At 39.5% G+C, this 22,185-nt stretch overlaps 2 protein-coding genes and 2 pseudogenes across 3 annotated transcripts; 1 reads left to right on the forward strand and 3 right to left on the reverse strand.

Annotated features, from left to right (window-relative positions):
- Positions 1-3,140: 3,140 nt before the first annotated feature.
- Positions 3,141-5,546, forward strand: LOC115749979. The gene is made up of 3 exons (XM_030687041.2): positions 3,141-3,531; positions 4,368-4,523; positions 5,168-5,546. Exons 1-3 carry the CDS (start codon positions 3,235-3,237, stop codon positions 5,294-5,296), a joined length of 582 nt encoding a protein of 193 aa, XP_030542901.1. The 5' UTR covers positions 3,141-3,234; the 3' UTR covers positions 5,297-5,546.
- A 641-nt stretch (positions 5,547-6,187) lies between these two features.
- Positions 6,188-12,568, reverse strand: LOC115749977 (grpE protein homolog 2, mitochondrial-like). Of its 2 annotated transcripts, none has more exons than XM_048274348.1 (5): positions 12,322-12,568; positions 11,213-11,665; positions 10,957-11,121; positions 7,703-7,831; positions 6,188-6,577 (listed from the first exon to the last, which is right to left on the reverse strand). In XM_048274348.1, exons 1-5 carry the CDS (start codon positions 12,460-12,462, stop codon positions 6,470-6,472), a joined length of 996 nt encoding a protein of 331 aa, XP_048130305.1. In that variant the 5' UTR covers positions 12,463-12,568; the 3' UTR covers positions 6,188-6,469. The 2 variants fall into 2 exon arrangements, with proteins under 2 accessions (XP_048130305.1, XP_030542898.1); XM_030687038.2 differs by having other exon boundaries at positions 11,213-11,683.
- Positions 6,188-22,185, reverse strand: part of LOC115749948 — a 37,701-nt pseudogene continuing 21,703 nt past the window's right edge.
- LOC115749982 lies at positions 13,580-16,274 on the reverse strand (annotated as a pseudogene).

Raw genomic sequence — 22,185 nt, forward strand, 5'->3', positions numbered from 1 at the left:
CTTCCATGATGCTACTGGGAAAAGGTCGTGATCATTTCTAAGGGGGTTATCATGATCCACATGGGTCTCCCCATCTTTTAAATTCGTTCGAACGCTAAACTATGTTCTGAAATTCGAGACGATTCAAAATTCTCCTTTTGAAAAATCAAGAACCCACCATGGCCCACGTGGCCCCGCTGCAAATGATTGGCTACAATCCTTTGCGTTCTTAGCTTTTGTGATTCGAAATTCCTTGTCCCAGGGGTCGACACTGGCTCTAAGAAAACATGTAAATTCCAGGACAAAAAAAAAAAAAAGATGGAGGGTATTGATTTTAAGACACTGGTTGGTTGGTGGGTCATATGTTGTTGTCGCCTAAGCGCTGTTGAGACATGCTACGAAGCTACGCAATCATTTGATAAAACCTGTGCACGTATCTTAGTTACGTCAAGGGAGATATCTTGATGACTTGTTTAGTATATATTTGCATTATGAACCCTACCTTTCAAGAGTAGGCCATGCTTGGGTTGGAGTCGAGTCTCGAAATAAAGATCGAAAACGACAAGCGAGATGTGCGATAGAATAATCTGGTGAGATTTCTGATTCGGAATTTAACCGCGGTAATTCTCGATATTGGAACATCCGATGCTTGAGTCGAACACAAGGGAGGACAAAAGTCGAGTGAAGTGAGGAGTCGACCAAACAATGTTGACCATATCACGGTAGGATTGTTGAGGTATGGTTCATACTCCCATACGATAGGAAAACACGTGAGTCTCACTCCACGCTAAGCGTGCGAGGGTCTTAAGGGAGTAGCGCCCCCTGAATACCAAAAAGCTTTTACAATTTAAGCCGATAATTTTAATTAGTAATTTAAGCTTGGATTCATAAATAGTTACTAATATATACTCTTTTTGACTTGCAAAGTTTATAAAATGAATTATGTAACAAGAGGTGCGATGTGTTATTTATAGTGAAATGCTCTCTTGGACGTAATTCTAGTTTAAGAGTGAATCGGAATAAAATCTCGTATCTCTATTTTTTATTTCTCAATCGTTTTACTTATTTGTGATTGTGCACCGATTCTAACAAGAATTGTATAACTATTATCGTTCCATATTTACCGGCTCGGCAAAGGGAAATTTTGTTATTAAGTATGACCCATGGACACCCAATACTTATGAAATGAGGAACACCCAGCCATCACAACGAGTTTCAAATATCGGATGAAATCTATTAAGATGCGATTAATCGAACCGATCACGATGTAAACGTGTGGGTCTGATGCATGCCTCGTCATTTCTTAAGATGCTATTGGCTTCACCTAATTAATTTTCAAGTCTTGACAAACACTAATTAGCTCCTAATTGCGCGGTTGAATCGAATCTCGCTCCCAGTCCCAGCTGGTCGATTTGTTCTTGTTCCCTCGATATTGGGGAGATAACGAAGGGCCAAGCCCACAACGAATCAGAACCACGATGCCCATCTACTAAACCATGGGCCAAATTAGTGTTGTTCATTACATGTCTCGAACCCAAATCACACGAGTCAAAACCCAAACCATCACATTTCCCCTCTGTTTCGTCAGCAGTAGATTCCACAAAGAAATACATTTCAAATTTTCATGAGAGGAGAAAGGTCCTGTGGTGATTCTCAACAGAATAAGTCACTTGAGCATAAGGAAATCGACAGATGTACTTTAATGGAATTTAATCGACATCAAAGTAAATAACACTTTACCACAATTTAATTGACGACAAAGTAAGATGATAGAGAGATACGACATTGTAATCGAATCGACCACGACGATCTAAAAGCTACTACTAAGATGCACGTCGGAATTTAATGGATAACGAGATATTTGGAAACTATAGTTATAGTAGAGGAATTGAAAGATAACAGACGACAATAACAACAACAACAACAACAAAAATAATTTAAATTTTGTTTGTTTGTTCGAACCAGGATAAGTTGTGCTCCATTATTTTATCCGCTAACGGTTTCAAATTCGAATGCCACTATGCTTGAACCCCGCACTCCACTTTACTCACAAGATAGTTAGTTTTAAGATGATTTCTTATCTAATTGTCAATCATGCTTTTCAATTGATATCTTTGCCTTTTAACATTTGGTCAAATTTAATGCGATTGATCTTTAAACAGCCATTATAGAATATAAATAATCGATCATCATCGATAAATATGACATTCGATGAATACGCTTGTGATTAGTATAGCCATTGATAAGAGCTCCTATGGTCAATATCTCTTCGATAACCTCAGTTGGTGTCTGAGTCATATGGTTGCTTCAATAGTCGAAGATGGTCCCGCATCATCGTACAAGAATGAACAAAAACTTTATCAATTGCAGGCCATGGAATTCGCACCTGACAACTCTATGGCTCTGCTTCCTGTGGATTTCTACATAAATTCAACTAAAATCTTAAAGAAAAAAGTGCTGGAGTAAGTTTGTCAAGTATTATCATAAACATGGTCAATTGTAGTATTGCATACAAAAATAAATGGATAAAATATATTTTCATTGCCAACAAAAACTTATAGATATAAATCATTATCGGTAACGAAGATATTTTTTATTGATTAATTATCTAAAAGCGATATAGAAAATATCGCTTGAAATATTTCAAATTATTCATTTGTCACCAAATAAATGAATGATTTGAAAAATATTTTCTTAAAAATGAATGATGATGTCACTTGCAAGAATTAGTCAGTAAAAATGTTTACATATCGATAATCTTCGTAGACTAGCTCCATTTGTTTACAAAAAACAAATAATTAAAAAAATAAAATTAATCTAAACTCCGTTTGTTTTGCGAAAAAATGAGTAATCTGGAAAACATTAAAAAAAAACGATAGCTTATATCGCTTATAAAAATGAATGAACGAAAAATATTTTTATCATTTACGCAAATATTTTGACTTAAATTGTTATAGATAATAAAAAATATTTTTAAATTATTTATTTTTCACAAAATAAACGGATCCTAAAATATATTTAATAAGGATTTCGGAAGCACTGATTAATAAGAGACGCTAGTTATGATAGGGAGGCGGATTAATTACCCGTCATTAAACTAACTACGCTTTATAGTCATAACTTCTTTCACTGTTGAGAAGCTATCGATCGCTCGCTCGCTCGCTGCTGGTTATAGAGCGAGCAACGACAACCATCCCCGGCACAGCAGAGAAATTCTCTCTCTTATATCCGTTTCCGCATTCGGGGCGCCCGAAAATGGAAGGAGCCGGGTCGAGACTAAGCCGGGCCTCGTCCCGGTACGGCCCGACGGCCACCGTCTTCAACGGCCCCGTCCGGAAGTGGAAGAAGAGGTGGGTCCACGTGTCGCCGCCGCCGCCGTCGGCCACCCACACCAACCACCACAAGCCCCACTTCCGGCCCAACAACCCCTCGTCCGCTCTCTTCCTCTGCCGCTGGACCCCCGTCTCCTCCGGCGCCTCCGCCGCGTCCGACGGCGACGACGGCTCGGGCTCGGCGGAGGAGACCCCCAGGCGCAAGTATCGCTACACTCCGGTGCGTTTTTCCCCTCTCTCTCTCTCTCTGCGTCTTTCTTTTGTACATGTTTGTGTATGTATGGAGCTGGGGTTTTAGTGTTCTCACTTGCGGAAATTTGACCCTTTCTTCAGGAAAATGAAAGAAAGTGAGGTTTTGATTTTCCTTTTGATGGGTTGTGGTTGACTTCGTAGGGTTTATCTTGTTTGAGAACTAGGGTTTAAGTCGTGCTTCATGTGAGCTCAACTCCTGCTTTCGGTCATGGCTTCGTAGCAACCATAGCTTAAGTCATGCGTTATCCCAGCACCAGCTCTGTCGTCTTCAAATTACTCAGCAGCCATAATTTTGGACTCTGTTGAAAGCTTCGAGCTTGTTACTACTCGCCCTGCTTTCAGTTAGGGCTTTGTTAGATTTTAGTAAATTTCAGAGGGAAATTTGGAAGATAGTTTGAATTTGATTTGTGAAGATTTGGGTGTTAAATTGATTGAACACGAGCTCTGCTCTGACCCTGTTTTAGTTTATACTCGGGCTATGAATTTTTAGGTTTACATTTGTGTATTAAGGAGTGGTTTCACAGTCTTATCTGTGGAATGGAAGTTCAGTTTTCTTTCAAAAGGTCTCGTTGGCTTCTTGTTTATGATTTAAACTAGTCGCATTGTGGATATTTGATCTTATTGTGCTTGTATAGGCTTGGAGTTTTCTTATACAGATCAGTTGAGGTCAGAGTATAGAGGCGTCCATTTTGATAATGGGCATCACTTATTATGTCAATGTTTAGATTCACCCATTTACCCTTCTTAACGAAGGTGAGTTCTCATGCATGTCTGTAGTTTGCTTAATTTTTCTTTCCTGTATAGATTGCTGCGCTTGAAGATCATACTAAAACAGCTGCAAGAAAAGCAGATGAAGGCAAAATAAGTGAAAACTACCCAAGCACTGGTGGGCCAATGGTCGAGAACGACGATATATATGGGAAAATTGATCATAGCGATGACGAGGACAAAGAAGTTCAGGTGATGCCCATTAATGAATGTACAGTAAACTGTTGTTTTAGTTGGCCCTCTGTTCCCTTTGTTGCCATAATTTTCATTGCCTTGGGTTAAGAATTCGTGGCATTTTGAGTGTTGCTCTGTGGATGTTAAGTATGTTGAAACATTGAAGTGCTGTGAGGATATCCTCTTGTTTAGGGAGAAAAAAGTGGTGTGACAAGTGAATCATATCTCAATCACATTGAACTAGGCTCACGTGCCAACAATGATCAGTCACATAAGTTTGGGAGTTAAAATTATTTAAGCAACTCCATTCCCATTTTACCAAAAAAATGAATTGAAGTTATTTCCAGTGAATGAAGGGTAAGAAGGGAAGACTACCAGTAACTTGAAAAATGTAAAAATGATATACAAGTAACACATTGTGTTCCTGCTAACTCGTGCATGTTGAAGTTTTAGCTTTATATGTAGAACAATACTTCTTTAAAGAGTTGATGCCTTATTTAAAGTCGAAAATCCAGCTATATTTTCTTAACCAGAGCCAGGAACTGCTTGCCAACATCCACCATAGAAGATAGGATTAGCAGAACTTTGCTCTTGCCTCCAAACAGTGACATTCTTAAAGTTGCGAGGTTGTTAATATGAATATCAATGGATCTTCTCTGCAGAATTCGAGCAAGGGGGGTTTAGATTTGGGCGTGTCTCTGGATGAAACTGAGAATGGTCACGATGACGATGAAGACAAGAGCACAACCATGTTGAAAACAACCGCAAGCGGCTTCTGGTCAATGGGTTGAGGCCACTCGATGGGAGACGGAAAACAGCAACTGAGAATTTCTGCTGTGTTTTATTGGGGTAAGATTTGGCAACTGATTTCCTGTCTAGGTAATAACTCCAGTTTGACATTTAGGGCGTCATGTATCTAGTAGGTGTAGGTGTAGCATAGGCAGTCTGTATAAATCCACCGAGGCGATACTCAAGTTGCTCCTGTAAATATTTTGCTGTGCAAATATGTGGCGCTCTCTCTCGGTGCGCTCTCTCTCTCTCTCTCTCTCTCTCGATCTCGATCTCGATCTCGACCTCAATCTGTTGATCGAAGTGTGATATATGTCTTGAGTTGGTATCAATGACCTACATGTTATGCTTCTATGCTCTGATTATCTTCACCGGAAGAATTAATCTAGGCGACGTGTAGGCAGAATTGAGAACATGCTTTGGGTATGCGATGGGTATTTTGGTGCTAGCGAAGCTAGTGGCATAACGAGTACTATGCTGTCTGTTGGCCCAAACACTTAATTTTCTCTGTCCAACAGAAGTTGAAGCCAGATCAGTAAAGTATCTATGTGCCTTACCACTTACTACAGAACCCTTGAAGAACTAGTTTCGCAAAGTTTCCAGCAAGAATGACGCAGGTGAACTGTTCAAGCCAATTCAATGTTTGAGCTATGAGCAGATCGCCTAAAATTCTCATAGTAGATCTCTCTTTGATTCTGTTCAAGCCAATTCCGCACAAGCCTCTGATCCGATATAATATGAGGGGGGGACGAGTTATTGTTCGTTACCTACGGATGGATGAATAAATCATCCAGGACAAGCACAGCTGCAAATTTACGATCCCCTCCTTTTCCTTGGGTCCAAAGGCCATTCTTTTCGCATTAACGCACCGAGACAATTCACCACAAGCACACTTGAATAACAACATAATATGATTATTGACGGAACAAGGATCAAAACTGTTAAGGCATGAAAGTGCCATCATATATCCTCGTAATCCAAACTGAATTATGTACTGCCGCGAGTTAACAGGGAAAAGATGAATCGACGTCCTCTGATCCTCCTATAAGTTCGTTCTCCTCTAACGATCAGGAGAAAGCTCCAGACATGATGTAACCGAGTTAAGTGACTCCACGTTGATTGAGGCTCCCCGTTAAACTACAAACTCCATGCCTCCTGAAGCTTTTGCAGAAGCTTTAAGAGCCTTTCTCAGCTGTATTGGCCTCGGTTGCATCTTTTTCCACCGCTTGAGTGACACCAACCTCCGCAGGACGAAGAACTCGGTCATAGAGCATGTAACCAGCCTGCAGCACAGTGCAAGAGAATGTATCAAAATTAAAACAGCAACTTGACCGATCTGAGTCTCACTTCAGCTTTATCCCCATCTTCAAAATTAAAACCTTCCCAACATGTGAATCTGAATAACCACTTAGGCAACCTAACCAGATAATGATAGAATTAGAGCCATTATACAACTAATACTAGGTTCCAGGCAATGATGAGTGTCTCCTGCATAATCCTACGATAGAAAACAGATTACTACTGTGAAATATGAGAAAAATTGATTCAGCCCCAACCAAGAACAGGAGAGTCTATGCCTAGAACGGAGCTCCCTAGGTGTCATATATGAAAATGTTAAACATGATAAGCTAGGCCTGGCCACACCTATGCCCTCTTGAGACTGCTTGAGACTGTTGAAACAGAAACTGGGAGAAATTCGGACAATAATATATAGTCGGACATAGTTCTGCAGTTGCCATGATGATTACATGATCCTTGTCAAAACCACGGTTGTGCATCTTAGCTTACACAGGACCAAACTACATAGTTCACCAAAGATCCCAATGAGAAAATGCAGTAATTATTAGTTCAGCATTGACCAAATTAGGCTTGTAACTCAGTTTCTGAACACAGGCTTAACGTATTGCAAATTAAACTTGATGTAGTCAACCAGGTCTTCAGGTTGTGATGGACTTTCTAGGTCAAATCTGAAACTTTTCATAACAAATTTAAGATTTTTGCCCATCATTCCAGAATTACAGTGTGGAGTAGGTCATCTCATAAGATTAGGAAAGCTAAGAAACGGCATCTTATTTTCTGGTCCTTCAGGTGAAATAACTGAAACCAGTTATATAATGCATTAAAATTATAGTTCACGACACATCATACTTTTTCTTTCATTCGAAACAAACAGACAGGAAAAACATCATCTTTATTTGTCTTTTCACTCCCTTCTATGAACCTTCTACCTCTTTTTTCCCTGTTTCATCCAGTATGTCTGCGAGATGTAAATGCAATGGGCGGATTTGCAACAGGGGAAGGGGCACAGAGAAGAAAGAAATGCAAAATCCAGGGAAAATTTGCTGAAAATAGTTTTCCAATTAGAAGTAACACTACATAAAAAGAGTGAAATGAGGTTAAAAATATACCTTTAGCACAGCAGCAACAGTGCCTGGGGGCTTAGAACTGTCTGGCATCTGGAATACTGCATTATGCCTATGTGGATCAAACGGCTCATTTGTAGGATCATATTTTTCAACGCCGTATTTCTTAAATACCTGGAATAAAAAAATGCAAACCTCAGCTACACATATAAACCCGAGACTTCTGTGTAAGTAGCATATGTCATGTTGAGTGGTGAAGTAGCAGTTGCATTATGCAGAGATCGACTAAACCATAACAAGATCTTAGCATGAGCAAACATAAATGTGCGGGTTCCTCCCTCCTTTGCCGACAAAGATACTGCCATGTGGCACTTGCTTTGGATAGATCATATAGAAGCCTGGAAAATGTGCACTTTGTGTGACAACGTAGAACGTCACGCGCAACACATGTCCTTTCCATAATTATCTTCTAAATATTAATAGCATGTAAAAGCTCACAAAATTACCACAAAATCCCATACAAAAAATCGCACGAGGTTAATTAATATACTTATGCTTCTGTATTTATATTAAAGATCAGCTTACAACTTTACTACATCGTCCTAGCAAAATACAAAATACAGAAGTCCTGAAAGGTGGGTTGGGTCAACTAGCACCATGGCTTTTGACCAAAAAAAAAAAAATAGCACCACTACTACTCCCATACTATCCCAAAAGTAAGCCTATACATTAACAAAGCCACCATCCAACTCAGCGGTTGATGGCTACCAGCATCATCTCATCCCCTCCATCATCATTTCCAGGAGAAACCTTCTACAAATCTAAAATATAAAGGAGTGAGCCGAAGCCCAGCAAATGAAATCTCTAAGTCTAAGGTAGGAGATCACCACTCAACCAGGTACAAAACCATGTGAGTTCAAGCAATACAAAATCACCACATACGACGAGTGCAAGAATAGATATATTAGTACTCTTATCATGACATGCCAATTGAAACCAATAACAACATCACATAATATCCTTCACCAATGTAATATTATATCACAATACGTAGATACCACGTAGTAGCTCATTGATAAACGCATGTGAGTTCATATTTGTTGCTGGCCAGGACCATCTCGATTCATGAGGCATCATCACCACTAACACATGAGGGACAAAATCATTCATATCCTTTGTCACACCTTAGCCCATTCACCATGGATGTCCTCTAGATTAGCGAGAATAAATACACCACTATATATCCGTATGATGATAGTCATTCTTAATATTATACCATGGCTACACGCGTCATGTCATCATGAGATTCCATATCATCTCAACCTTGTAGAGAACCGTTATATGGTAGAACATCCGGCTAACTCCAAATCTCATCCATCTAGATCTCATCCATACACTCAAACAATGGAATTCGCTTGGTGGTGAATAGGCCATGGCAAAGGTCTTAATCACATGGCATCAAAGACATACACATCATTATATCACAACAATTCGCCATTTCTCATGCAATTAATGATAATAATATGCACTTCAATACATATATCTTCCTTCTCTTTTCATCATGCCTTTTATTACCCCGATGATAGCAATATGCACTTCAATACATATCTTCCTTTTCTTCTCATCATGCCATCATCGGGGTAATAAAAGGCCTCAGTCAACCAACCGGGTTAGAAACAATAAATGGTCATAATTGACAAGTGGATAAAACTGGCAAGTGGGTATGATTGGTATGTATTATACTCAGCAAGTAGATATAAGCAAAATGTGATCATACTCAACAAATGGATATAAGCAGCTTGCGGTTATACTCAGCTAATGGTTACACTCAAGCAAGTGGATATGATAAGCATGCGGTTATAAAGGGAACATGAGCAGCGACAGGTCAATATAAGCTGAATATGACCAGTGACGGATCAATATAAGCTGCGCATGACGAGCGGCAGGTGAGTCAAAATTATGAAAATAACACTTTCAAGCCCAAATTCATCATTTTCACATACAATACACTACCACCACTCAAGAAAATCAATCAAACACATCTTAATATGTAAGAACTCATCAATACAAGTTGAATTATCGCAATATCTTAACACACCACTACCAGAAATTGCTCACACTCACCATCAAATTATACTAGAAAGAAAATTAACAAGCAGCAAATAACCAAGTCAAGAGTACTAAGTAGATCAGCCTAACTTAACCCCTAGAGTTTTCACATACTCCGAACGAAACTTGAGCAACCCAAAGCTTTAACCACCTTGTAACTGTTGAAAGATGGAATCTTTGCTTTTCAAATCAAGAGTCGGAAAGTGACGGAAGACCTTCTTTTCATTTACAAGAACAAGTCAGAATTCTTTTGAGGTTTGAAGATATAAAAATGACTCTACAGCCAAAGTAAAGATGAACTTTTAGAATATTACTCAAGAGATTTTGTAAGAGAAGAACAACTAACCAAGGTTACGGCCAAGTGGAATGAGGAGTTACACGCTAGGTGAAAGGTTGCATGCAAATTAGAATTACTTGTGGCAAAGTTTCACCTAGTTTATGCCCAAGTGGAATGAGGAGTTGATCACTAATGCTAATAGTCATAATGGCTTACCTTATGTGTCAAGAGACATATAAGTGTTTTAGTCTTAACAAGACAAGTGGCCAAACATGCTAGGTGTCAAGAGACAGATTAGTGTTTTAATATTAATAAAGCAGGTGGCCAAACATGCTAATTTTAAAGAGACAAGTCGTTAACATGTGGATTGAGAATGGTAGTTTAAAGGTGATCATGGTGAGAAAGAAGTACTTCACCTTCGGCCAATTGACTAGATCACCATTAATTTAATGATTTAATTATTCGATTTAATTAACTAAGGTTAAAAATAAATAATATAACCCCCGATATCTTGAATTCACCAAAATTATTGGTAAACCATACTGAATGCTAGGAAAATCTCCATTTAGTAAATTTAAAATTCAAAAATTATGAAACATATGATTCGAAGAATGTCTGTCTCTATAGACAACTAAGATGGTGGTAAATTAATTAACGTACCTACATTATCAACAAATATGTAAACATCTGTCGATTTAATTCCAACTTATATGACTCCGGACGATTACGATCACGGAAAATTATCCTCTGCGCTTTCCGCACCTCGCAAAATTAAAGACCCAACTGAAATGTTTCTCCGTGTCATCTAAAATCCCAAGCTAAATAATACTTACCTAAATATTATTTCCGAACACAGAAAATTCCAGATGTCACACTTTGTGATGAAGCCCCTCGAAAAGAAAGAAAAGCCTACCTCAACAAGCTGCTTCTCCGTCATTTCAACACCTTCTAGAAGCGTTTTGAGGAGGGGCACTGCTCCGTCACCATCCTTTGCATCAATCTTAGAGAACCTTTCTTTGACAACTGAGGATGCTCTCCCCAAGTTGTCCGCAACATCCAATAAACTTTTAGCGAAACTCTGCAGAAAATTCCAAATGAAACTTGTTGAGCACTTTTTATGATAAAATAGTGAAACATAAAGTCAATAGCAATGGCCGCGTATACCATACCTGTACAGCGTATTTCTTGGAATTCTCAGCTTCCCGCCTGGTTCTGTCCATCACATTCTCCATCTCTGCATAACTTCGAAGGACTTTATCTTGCATTTTCTCAATCTCTGTGTGCTTCAACTTCAGAAGTTCTTCCTTCTCTACCACAAGTTTTGCCAAGTCATCCATAGATAGTTCCTTCTCACCCTCCGATTCTGAATCCGAAAAGGCCATCCTTTTCGTGGCTTTTCTCCTCATCTTATTAGGTTCAGGGGCCGCTTCTAATCTGGTATCTGATGTTTCTGTTTCGCTGGACACTTTCGACTCTCCAGCACTCCTATCTCCTGATTGATTCGAATTTTCAGCATTTTCACTTTCTTTTGTGGCCTCAGAGTTTGAAACCCTCTCTGTATGCTCAGCAGAAGCAGATGACGAGATTCCATACTGCCGAAATGTAGTAGCATGGAAGGTGAACTGATTTGAGGGTACTACCTGATGGAGCCAAGATTAGATGTGAAACAAACTAGAAAAAAAAATGTCAGGTAGCTGAAGATTGACGACACTACTATTTATGTGGAATCCTAGAAGATCCATTCATTCTTTTCTTTTTTCCTCTGACAGAGCAATATAGAGGACATCGAATGATTGCACAAGGGCGCAAAACAGTTGTTGAAACAGTTGGTGAGAATGCCATCCATCTAAAGGTACGAACTTCTCCAATTCATAGACACAAGGATGATAACAGAACCTTAGTCAAGACAACAATTACATCACTGGACCCCAACTAACGTGATAAATGCCCATTTCTCAACTCAACCACGACAGCCTTGAGCTCTGTTGATACGGCACTGCCTGAGCTCAACTACACACACCTTGACTAACATAAAGCACACAAGAAGTCGATCATTTGTTTGGCCTTTGCGAGCTGATGGTGTCCCGTATCACTATGCCCAAACCCAATAAGGCAATAGCCAACAGGTTTGTACTCTAGCCCCTTATAAACCGCAACTCCAAATCCATAAGAATCCAATCAATCAATCCAAGAGGGAGACTGAAATCCAAGAAGCCGCGCGTCGAACTAAAACTAGAAGACCATTAAAAACTGCAGACGCGGGTGAGTTTTCCAGTACCTTGCCCGGAGAACCGTACGCAAGCGCGCGACACCGATCGGAGACGAGCGGCGGGTGATGCGTTTGGGGAGGAGAAGACAGGAAGGAGGCGGTCCGGCTCGCGCTCCGGGAAGCGCGGGACAGAATCCTCGACAGCAGCATTTTGCTGGCTCCGACTGAAGGAGAAATTCAGGAAGCTGAGGACTTGCTGGATGAGACGGTGGGGGGTTTTGGAGAAGAGCGAACGTGCTTGGACGACAAGGAAAATGGAGGGTTTAAGGGAGGAAAAAACAGAAAAAGAAAAAACCAACGGGACATCAAACCGCTCTTCATGCGAAACGTCGTCGTTTTCTTTGCGCTGTCGAAGGACAAAGAAAAGTAGATCAAGATCAAAAGGCCACGTGGATAACCAAAGGCCTAACCCACGACTAGCTGAATCTCCGCTAGAAGTCTCCAGAACCTTTTTCTCTTCTATGGAACTGAAGAATCACTTTTCGCAATTTTGCATGCATTAATATAACAAAATGACTTTTTCCATCAAAATTCAAATTATTATTCACATTTTCAAGAAATTATGAAAAGACGATATTCGCATCATTGTGTTTCATACTTACATCTTCTGAAAATTTTTGAGGTTTCCACCTTAAAAAAAAAAATATTATCCGAGTAATAAAAAATACCACATGACCAGAATGTCCCTACTAATAAATGAGTCCTTTTTTTGAGACTGATAAGATCACTCTTATTTGAAACTGTGATATTCACCTCAAGTCTTTATTTGAAACAATGAGGATACTTAAAACCCTTATTTGAGACAAGGTCAACATTAGGCCTTTATTTGAAACAAATTCAACGTCATGTACTTATTTGATAGAATAAAAGTACTTCAAGCCTTTTTCAAAATTTTTATCTCTTTCAATAGAGTGAAAAAAAGGCAAGATTCGTTACAGATTTTCGTGAAGATCATATTAGACTTGTTAAATTAAATTAACAAGGAAAGATTGAATTTGCCACGACAACTTCTCTTCACGAAAAGTCAAAATATTGAAGATGACGATGGTCTTTACCTATTTATTTGGTTAACATGTGTTAAAGTAATACCTAACAAAAGTCAAAATTGATAGTTTCTTGTCTATCCATTAGCTGAACAAGAGCCAAGAGCATCCCGTTGGAATTAAGTATATGGACATGGGCAGTGACTGTTGAAGTTCATTAAAATGAGAAAAAAACTAAGCTCTGGATTTGGCTTGATTAGTGAAATTAATTATAAAAAAGAAAAAAAAAAAAAACAAATAAGGCACTCAATTGCACCCGCAAAGTGGGCCAAGCACTTGAAATTTGGCAACATAAATGTACTTGGTTCGCTTTCTATTTGGACCTGATAATGAACACAATTTCAAAATGGGAGACACCAAACTCATTCTGACACACCTTCACTCCTTACAAGTTTTGCGCCGCTCTCTCCAATCCATTTCTTGCGCGAATTCAATGCTAATTGCATGATCAAGGATCGAGTTGATGATCAATCATCCAAGTGAGGCACCGACCCATCCCCGTATAGCATGTAAACATGATCTCCTTATGAATGGCAAACGTCGGGAACAGTTTAGATTTGAAATTGTGATATCATGGACTTCACTCACAGATTAGTGAAACTTGAAAAGATTCTACATTATAACCATAACAGTCACAAAGATGGAAGAGAGCTTCATGTTAATATTGGTAGAGCATTATCGTAACACTTCAGGAGAAAAGCTAATCATGCTGGCTGAATGAGCCAAACACAGAATGTCACTAGAATGGCATGCGAGTAGATACAGACATAAACCTTCTTCGCTCAAAATCGACCATCCATGGAGGATTTCCCATCTTCATTTGTAGCAACTAAATTGGCAAAGATGCTGTTGATGGATGCAATATAAAAAAAGTAATGGATTGCTAAGAGATCCTCAATCTGTATCCCCAAAAAAGGCTAAGTCTAACGCTCCATCAAGACCATTTAACAAGAAAAAAAGAGCCTCCCAGTTGACTTCCTCCCATGGCCAACAATGCTCAATGACATCATCAAATCAACCCTTTTCATGTAAATATCTGCTTTAAAATCAACCCAGATTGTCACCACACATCATGGAAAGAAGATGGATTCACTATGCTTCACACACCAAGTGGGTCCATGTAGCTACTGCCAACATGCAATTTGCAGTAAGAGAGCCATCACGCAGAAGGTTGACTACACCAAAGTCATCGATTCCTCTAGATAAGTTGCTCAGATATATCAATGCATCGACATGCACATTTAAGGTTGAATGACATCACTATGATCTCATAACACATCCGGTGCATATGCAATTCATCATAGTGGTCGATCCTGGGCACACAATGTTCATAGGGAGACTCAGCTATGATTAAGCTTGGACATATTCAGAGTTGAATCTGTAATGCATTCCTGCTTTCACCTATTAAACTCAACGTCCATTTGCTTTGTCCCCCCTAAAGCCCAAGATGTACCCCCACAACTAGACTAGAGAAGTTTCTGACTAATTGCTTTGCTTTTAGTCATTGCTATTATTATTGACTAAATTGCAGGATCTAGCATAACAGAGATTTCGAATCCTATGCACAAAGCTGCTTCATATTGATCATTTCTCAAAAATCTCAAGTTACAGGTAGCAGAGACTTAACAAGGAGGTCCATAACAGATACACGGGAATCTTTGTAGAGACACAAAAATCACCTCTTCAAAGAGCATGTTTGTGATCTAGGCCATCATATTCAGTCAAGCTAAGCTATGAAAACAAAAGTTCCCCCCAATTGAGGGAATTTCAGTTTTCATATGCTCAAACTCAAGCCACATGAAAGAGATAGCCACTTCATCATGCATACATAAACAGAAGCGACAACACGAAATGGCAAATGCCCACAGAGGAGGCAATATAGGGGATTGATATCAATCTTTAGAATAAACCTCATGAACTCATTTGCGATCTTTCGGAAAGTGCAGTTTGATCAAGGCCGGAAGCTCAGCGAGTTCAACTTGTGGCTTGCCAAACAATATCCTTTTCAACTTCTAGTCACAGTTCACCACATTCCTGTTGTTAGGATCCTGCTCACAGAGACAAACGACACATATTTCAGATAAGCAATACAGAACAACCCGTGCAAGTGAAGAAATAATCAACCGTTCGCTCAATTGAAGCAGGACCCCAAAATCGGATAAGAAGACCACCTAACTCGATGAAATTTTACTCAGCAGCACAAAATAGCGGCAATTCCATCAGAACAATTAACACGTTATGAAGTTTCTCCGAACATTCAAGCAGTGCCAAGAAGAAGCACATCGGCAAATTGCTTGATCCCAGAAAACATTTGCTTGCCCGCAGTCGGTCATCAATGACCATTTGCTCACAAGCAATAGTTTCGCCCAGAAAGGGAGAACTATCAAGTATAGCTAAACTTTATTAAGATCAATTCATGGACGCTACTGCCCAAAGCGGATCACTCGTTTCCCAATACTTCAATGTTCATCAATCAGTTGCCCAAGATAATAAATTCACCACCCAATTCACTACTGCACAAAACCATAAACGAAGAGACCCAAATCCAATTCCGAGCTAACAATTCACTGCACGAATCCGCATATAAACCAGAGGGACTCGTTCCGAAAGCCGTCCATACGCCGAATTATCACTAGTATGTGCTTCGGCTAACAGAGATCGCTATCTACGGGACCGACTGACCTGGAGGTTGTTGGACTTGATGTAAGACCAGACGCGATGAATCAGCCGAGGCGGGAGATCTGGGACAGACCCACGAACTCGCGCACGGTCGAAAGCAGATTCACGAGGTCGATCAGGTTAGCGAGCTTCTTCGGGTTGTCGGCGACGGCCTTCTTCATCCTCTGCAGCAACATTTTCCCTCCTCTGCGATGGCCTTTCTTCGAAGCAGAGCCAGTTTCAGTCGGTCTCCCTGAAACTGTACTTTTTTTTTTTGGTCATAACCCTGAAACTGTACTTGAAGATCACACTTAAGACGTTTTCTTGCAATTCGTTTTTAAAAGCATGATTTTTGGGACATAAACGGTTTGTCTTGTCTTGTTTGATAATATACGATAGAAAAACGTTTTTTGGTATTTAATTTTTATTTGAAAAATGATTTCACTTTAATTACTTTATCTTAGGAAAAAAAATTAAATTGTTAATTTTATATTATATATTATATATTTCTTTTTTTCTTTTTCCTTTTTTCGTCTTCTCAAACATATGATAAAAAAACGTTTTTTGGTATTTAATTTTTATTTGAAAAATGATTTCACTTTAATTACTTTATCTTAGGAAAAAAATTAAATTGTTAATTTTTTATTATATATTATTTTTTTTCTTTTTTCTTTTTCCTTTTTTCGTCTTCTTCCTTCTTTTTCTCCTTCCTTTTACGACCCCTGCCTCTTTCCTTCAGCGATGCCGGCGACCTTGGGAGAGCTTGAGGCTCATTAGATTTGCCCGACGCAGCCGGTGAGCCTTGAAGTCACCAGATCCAACGGCATCGAGGCTCGCTAGTGGCTGCCGGTAGCCGGTTGCGACAAGGAAGGAGGAAAAAACAAAAAACAATATTAAAATATAATATTAAAACATTAAAATGCAATATTAATACATTAAAATATTAAAAATTAAAAAGGAGCAATTTTGGAAAGTGTTTTCGCCTTTTCATATTGGAGAATTTTTTGGGCAGATTGGAGAATTCATTTGTCTGATTTTGTACATAAACTTTTCATTGACTCGAAATTGTTTTCCGTTGATCGAATCATCTTTCAGTGAATCAAACAAATGAAAATCCAAAAAACTAATTCAGGAAAAATACTTTCCCTGAAACAAACACATCCTAAGTGAAAACTACCCAAGCATTGGTATTTTTGTACGTGAAACATTGAAGTGCTGAGAGGTTACCCTTTTGTTTATGGAGAAAAAGTGATGTGACAAGCAAATCATATTTCAATCACATGGAAGTAGGCTCTCTCTCTCTCTCTCTCTCTCTCTCTCTCTCTCTCTCTCTCTATATATATATATTCGGACGTACATTAACTTATCGGGAAAATATGTAACACTATTTGCATCTAATTAGAAAAATAATAACATAAAGAAGGCAATAACAATATTTTATAGGGATCAAGCCAATGTACAAATTTTACAAATAATGATTACAAAATAAATAAACTTGCCGAATACTGTTAACTCGAAAAAAGAATTAGACAAGATACGAGGTACGGCTAACTGAATCTCATTAAGATGATTAGTTTCTGTTAACGGTACTAAGCAACTTCACAAATTATGCCTCTCAAGATACAACACCTCAAGCATGTATGTATCAGCACTAGACAAGCATGATTCTATCAAACACTTCTCGAAGCCGGCATACTTAGAGGACGACTAGGAGAGAATTAAAGAAGTGTGCTTTAAGTTGTGATTCTGAACAATGGAAACACGTTTATTTATAGACTGGGAAAATAGTTGCAAATATAAGCTGATCCATTAATGCATGTCAGTTACGCTAACATTAATGCACGTCATTTACAATGACATATGTTGAGCCATTAATCTATGTTGATTACTCTGACATCATTACAACACATCATACCCTGTTGTTCCTGTCTCACCAAAGATAAAAATGAAGTGAAGTTATTTCCGGTGAATGAAAGGGGAGAAAGGAACTCGGATCAAAAGGCTACCAGTCACTTGAAAATTGCAAAAGCAATACACAATTAACACTTTTTTTTCCTGCTTACTCGTGCATGTTGAAGTTTTAGCTGTGTATGTAGAACAAGACTTCTTTTGTTGATGCCTTACCTAGAGTCGAAAAACCAGTTATACTTTCTTAACCACGAAACCATGAACTGCTTATCAGCATCCACCACAGAATGATAGGATTAGCACAACTCTCTCTGCTCCTGCCTCCAAATAGTGACATTCTTAAAGCTACGAGGTTGTTAATATGAATACCAATGGATCTTCTCTTCTCTGCAGAATTCAAGCAAGGGCGGTTTAGATTTGGGCGTGTCTCTGGATGAACCTGAGAATGGTCGCCATTTGAGGTGTCAAACAGGTGGGTTGGGTTTGAATCGGATTGAATATGGTCTGGTCCATATTGACTCATTTAAACCGTTTTGATCCATTTTCATACCGTACAAATTTAACGATCTATACCCAACCCAACTCATACCAAACTCCGACTTGAACCGTATTACTTAAATATTTCTATATTTAACCAAATCATGGAATATTTGTTTCTTATAATTTATTAAAAAGAATGATATTGCTAAAAAAAATTATGCAATTGAATTTTTTTTTAATTTTTCTAAAAAACTTGTAAAATTATTTTTATTTTTTTATAAAGAATAATTTTTTATTATTACCCGCCGTCTGCTGCTGCCTCCGCCTGCCGCCGCCTGCCGGCAGTAATAAGTATGGCTTTGCGTTGAAGGAGCTTCTGAATCCGATCCAGTTGTCGAATTAAAGACCAGCAGCAACCTTTCGCCTGATAACGTTTTGGACATGCTGCAACTTCTCTATAATTCTGCAAAATTTTCACTTTGTTCTCTACATCGACAACACAGAGAACGTGCTTTCCCCGGTGTTCGCATGTTAGCTCATGCATGCTTGTCCATTTTCTCACTGCTCTCTGGCAATGGAGGAATCAGAGAGGATACTCTGAATGGCCAATGGAGATGCACTCTACAAAATAAATGTCTATCCTTGTGCGAGTGTCGCCATCTGAGACATCCCAAAGGGCTTCAATCGAGCGTACTCACCGGTGCCTTCATCCAAATCAGAGGAACAGTCGAGCTCAAAGCTCAGGTCAGTTCCACGCAGATCGGTGGATTATCTTTGGTGAATGCGAGGTTGCAATGCAGAAGACGACAAGGTAAATGCCTGGACTCAGAAGTCGTGGATCTTATGAAGATTTAACGATTCTGGGCAGTGGCGGCGGAGGTGGCGAGCCGGCCGCGGCGAAGGGCGGGTGGCGGTGGCATTCCAAAATGGTTTTTGCGTTTTTTTAATTTTATGTCTAGATAATAACTTGAGTTTGACATAATGTATCTAGCAGGCGTAAGTGTAGCATAATCAGTACGTACAAATCCACCGAGGCAATACTCGAGTTGCTCCTGTAAATATTTTGATGCGCAAATAGGTCGTGCCCTCTCTGTCTCTTTCTCTCTTGAAGTGTGATACATATGCTTCCACCGAGGCAATACTCGACATACCCTCGGTACAGTGATCTCATAATGTAGTGTCCTCAATATGTCAATCTAGTGATGCAAGTTTTTCTCTCTTTTGACAAAATAATATTCCGGGATAGAGTTCTTCCAACCGTAGGTGATTGTCACATCGGTCTACTTCTTCTTAACCTATTGATACTGTGATATTACCAATTTTCTATAGTTTACCTATTACCGACTTTTATACTAATTTATTATCTTTTATTTGCATAATTTACCGAAATTTCATATTTATATGTAATTACTAACCTAAATTAGAATGACTTACTAACTTTTGTTAAATTACCAACTACTTTTAGTTTACCAACGATCAATTAATACGTTAAGCAACTTTTAATTATTATTTTTTCTATTGACTTACCAATGTTTATTTGCTTGGGTTAGCACCCCATTACAATTACAAACTCTTTTGGAAATTACCAATCTGGACTAGTGTCACTCCCCAACTTGTATCCTATTAAGTTACCACTCTCATTTGAATTATTAACCAAAATTGATTTGAATTTTTTTTTAAAACTTGCCGACTTTTCTTATAGTTTACAAGCATTTATTTACATTTCTTAGCAACACATTAAATTTAGCACCTTTTTTTTTTTAAAATTTACTAACCTTAATTAGCATGAAATACTGACTATTCTTTGATTAGATTACACGCTGGTTTGGGTTATCCAATAATTGACTTAGTGGCATGTAACGAGAGTTGTCAGGGTCTTGGAGTTTTTCGTTTCGTCATTAAATAATTAGAATTCGTCTGTATTTATAAACATTAGTTGTATTATTTTGGTTGTCGTTTTTCTCTCTAAAACGTTATCAAGGAATAAATGTATTTAGTTTCTATTAGTTCTGATTGTCTTGCTTAAATGTGAAAATAAACACGTGCTATTTTCGCGCTATCGATCAATTAAGAACTATCTAAGTAAACACAAACAAATTAAAAAGCGACGTGATTTTCATTGTTTCCAAATACAACAACATCAACATCACCTTTTATCTCAAACTAGTTGGGGTCGGCGGTCGATGAACTAAAAAATAAATAACATTTCTGCGAATCACACGCACACACAAAAAAAGAAGAAGAAGAAGGAATTCAAACTTAGGGAGATGGGAATAACATCAACAGATATAATCCGATGGCAGTCACGTCTCTGCTCACATTCCCTTTTCAAGAAGTAATGGACTCAACAGGTCCAGAGAGACTAATACCGACTCTAACAAATGGGATATGGCGGATGAGGGGCCAATAGCAGCCGGTCCCTTTGCTGCATCGCTCCTCCAGGATCGGACATCCATCGATCTCGAGTCTTTCTAGGGAGGGAAGGAGGCCATGGCCATCCTCATCCTTGGGCAACTCCCTCAGCTTCGGGCAATCGTGGATCTCCAAGCTCCGGAGAGAGGGAGGGAGACTGCTGGACAGTCTTTCCACCTCACCCGTATCATAGATCAGGAGATCGAGGAGAGAGGAAGGGAGCGGAAGCACAAGATCCTGCACCTCCACCTCCACCTCCTCCTCTCCCACTCCTACTCCAATGCCGCTGCCGTCGATCAACAGATATTGAAGGGAGGTGAGGGGGGTCAGCCACTCCCTCACCGGCTGCTTCATTTTCCCGCATTTATAGACCTCAAGCTTCTGTAGCTGGGGCGGTAATCCTCCGTCCGGGAATCGCGTGATACTCTCGCACTCTCCAATTTCCAGGTCACGGAGACATGTGAGTCGATGCAACTGATTAGGTAACGATCTTATCTTCGGACACCCCCAGAGACGGATTTCCGAGATGCTGGGAGGAAGAGGAGCTAGGCACTCCGACTCCAGAGCAGGACAGTTACACAATGTCAAGGAAGTGAGGTGGGGCAGCGTCTGCAGGCCCTGGGGTAAGCTCCTCAGATTCTCACAATCGCTAATGGAAATCCCTTGAAGCGACCGCAGACAGTCCACATTTATCTCCGCCAGCGACTCCACTCCCCTGCATCCCGCAATTGCAAGTGTCCTGAGGGTTGCAGCTAAAAATCTACCCTCGCTGAATGGAGAGGCTGGCAGAGAATCACAATCCTCGATTCTTATTTCTTGCAGACAAGATGTCATGTCAACCTGGGTACTGCTACCGCTGCTGCTTGGTTCACCCAGATCAATACTTAATCCTCTGGGTACAGATTGCAACATGTTGCACCTACCGAGACGTAATGATATCACAGATGTCGGTATACCTGTTTCGGGGAAGGCCACGAGTTTTGGACAGTTATTGACCCTCAAATCTCTAAGGGAGGAGAGGGTGTGCATCTTGCTCGGGAGCTTCTCCAAATTGATGCAATATTCCAATTCGATAGTCTCGAGGTTGCTGGGAAGCTCTGTATCTCCTTCTCCAGGCACAAAAGATATGAATCGAGGACAACGGTTGATGACTAAGCTCTTTAGACAAGTGAGATCTCGAATCACATCTCTGTCCTGCCACAAGTAAATTAACTCTTTACAACTTTTCATCGCCAACTTCTCCAACTTGATCAAGGAGCTTGTAAACCCATGACTTAACCCCGTTAGCCCAGCAACATCTTCTATGACAAGAGCGGTTACAGATGTCAGGTTTACCAACCTCTTCAGCACCCCCACGTTGCAGCCTCCAAAG

The sequence above is a fragment of the Rhodamnia argentea genome, chromosome 2 (genome assembly GCF_020921035.1).
Source record: "Rhodamnia argentea isolate NSW1041297 chromosome 2, ASM2092103v1, whole genome shotgun sequence".
Lineage (NCBI taxonomy): Eukaryota > Viridiplantae > Streptophyta > Magnoliopsida > Myrtales > Myrtaceae > Rhodamnia > Rhodamnia argentea.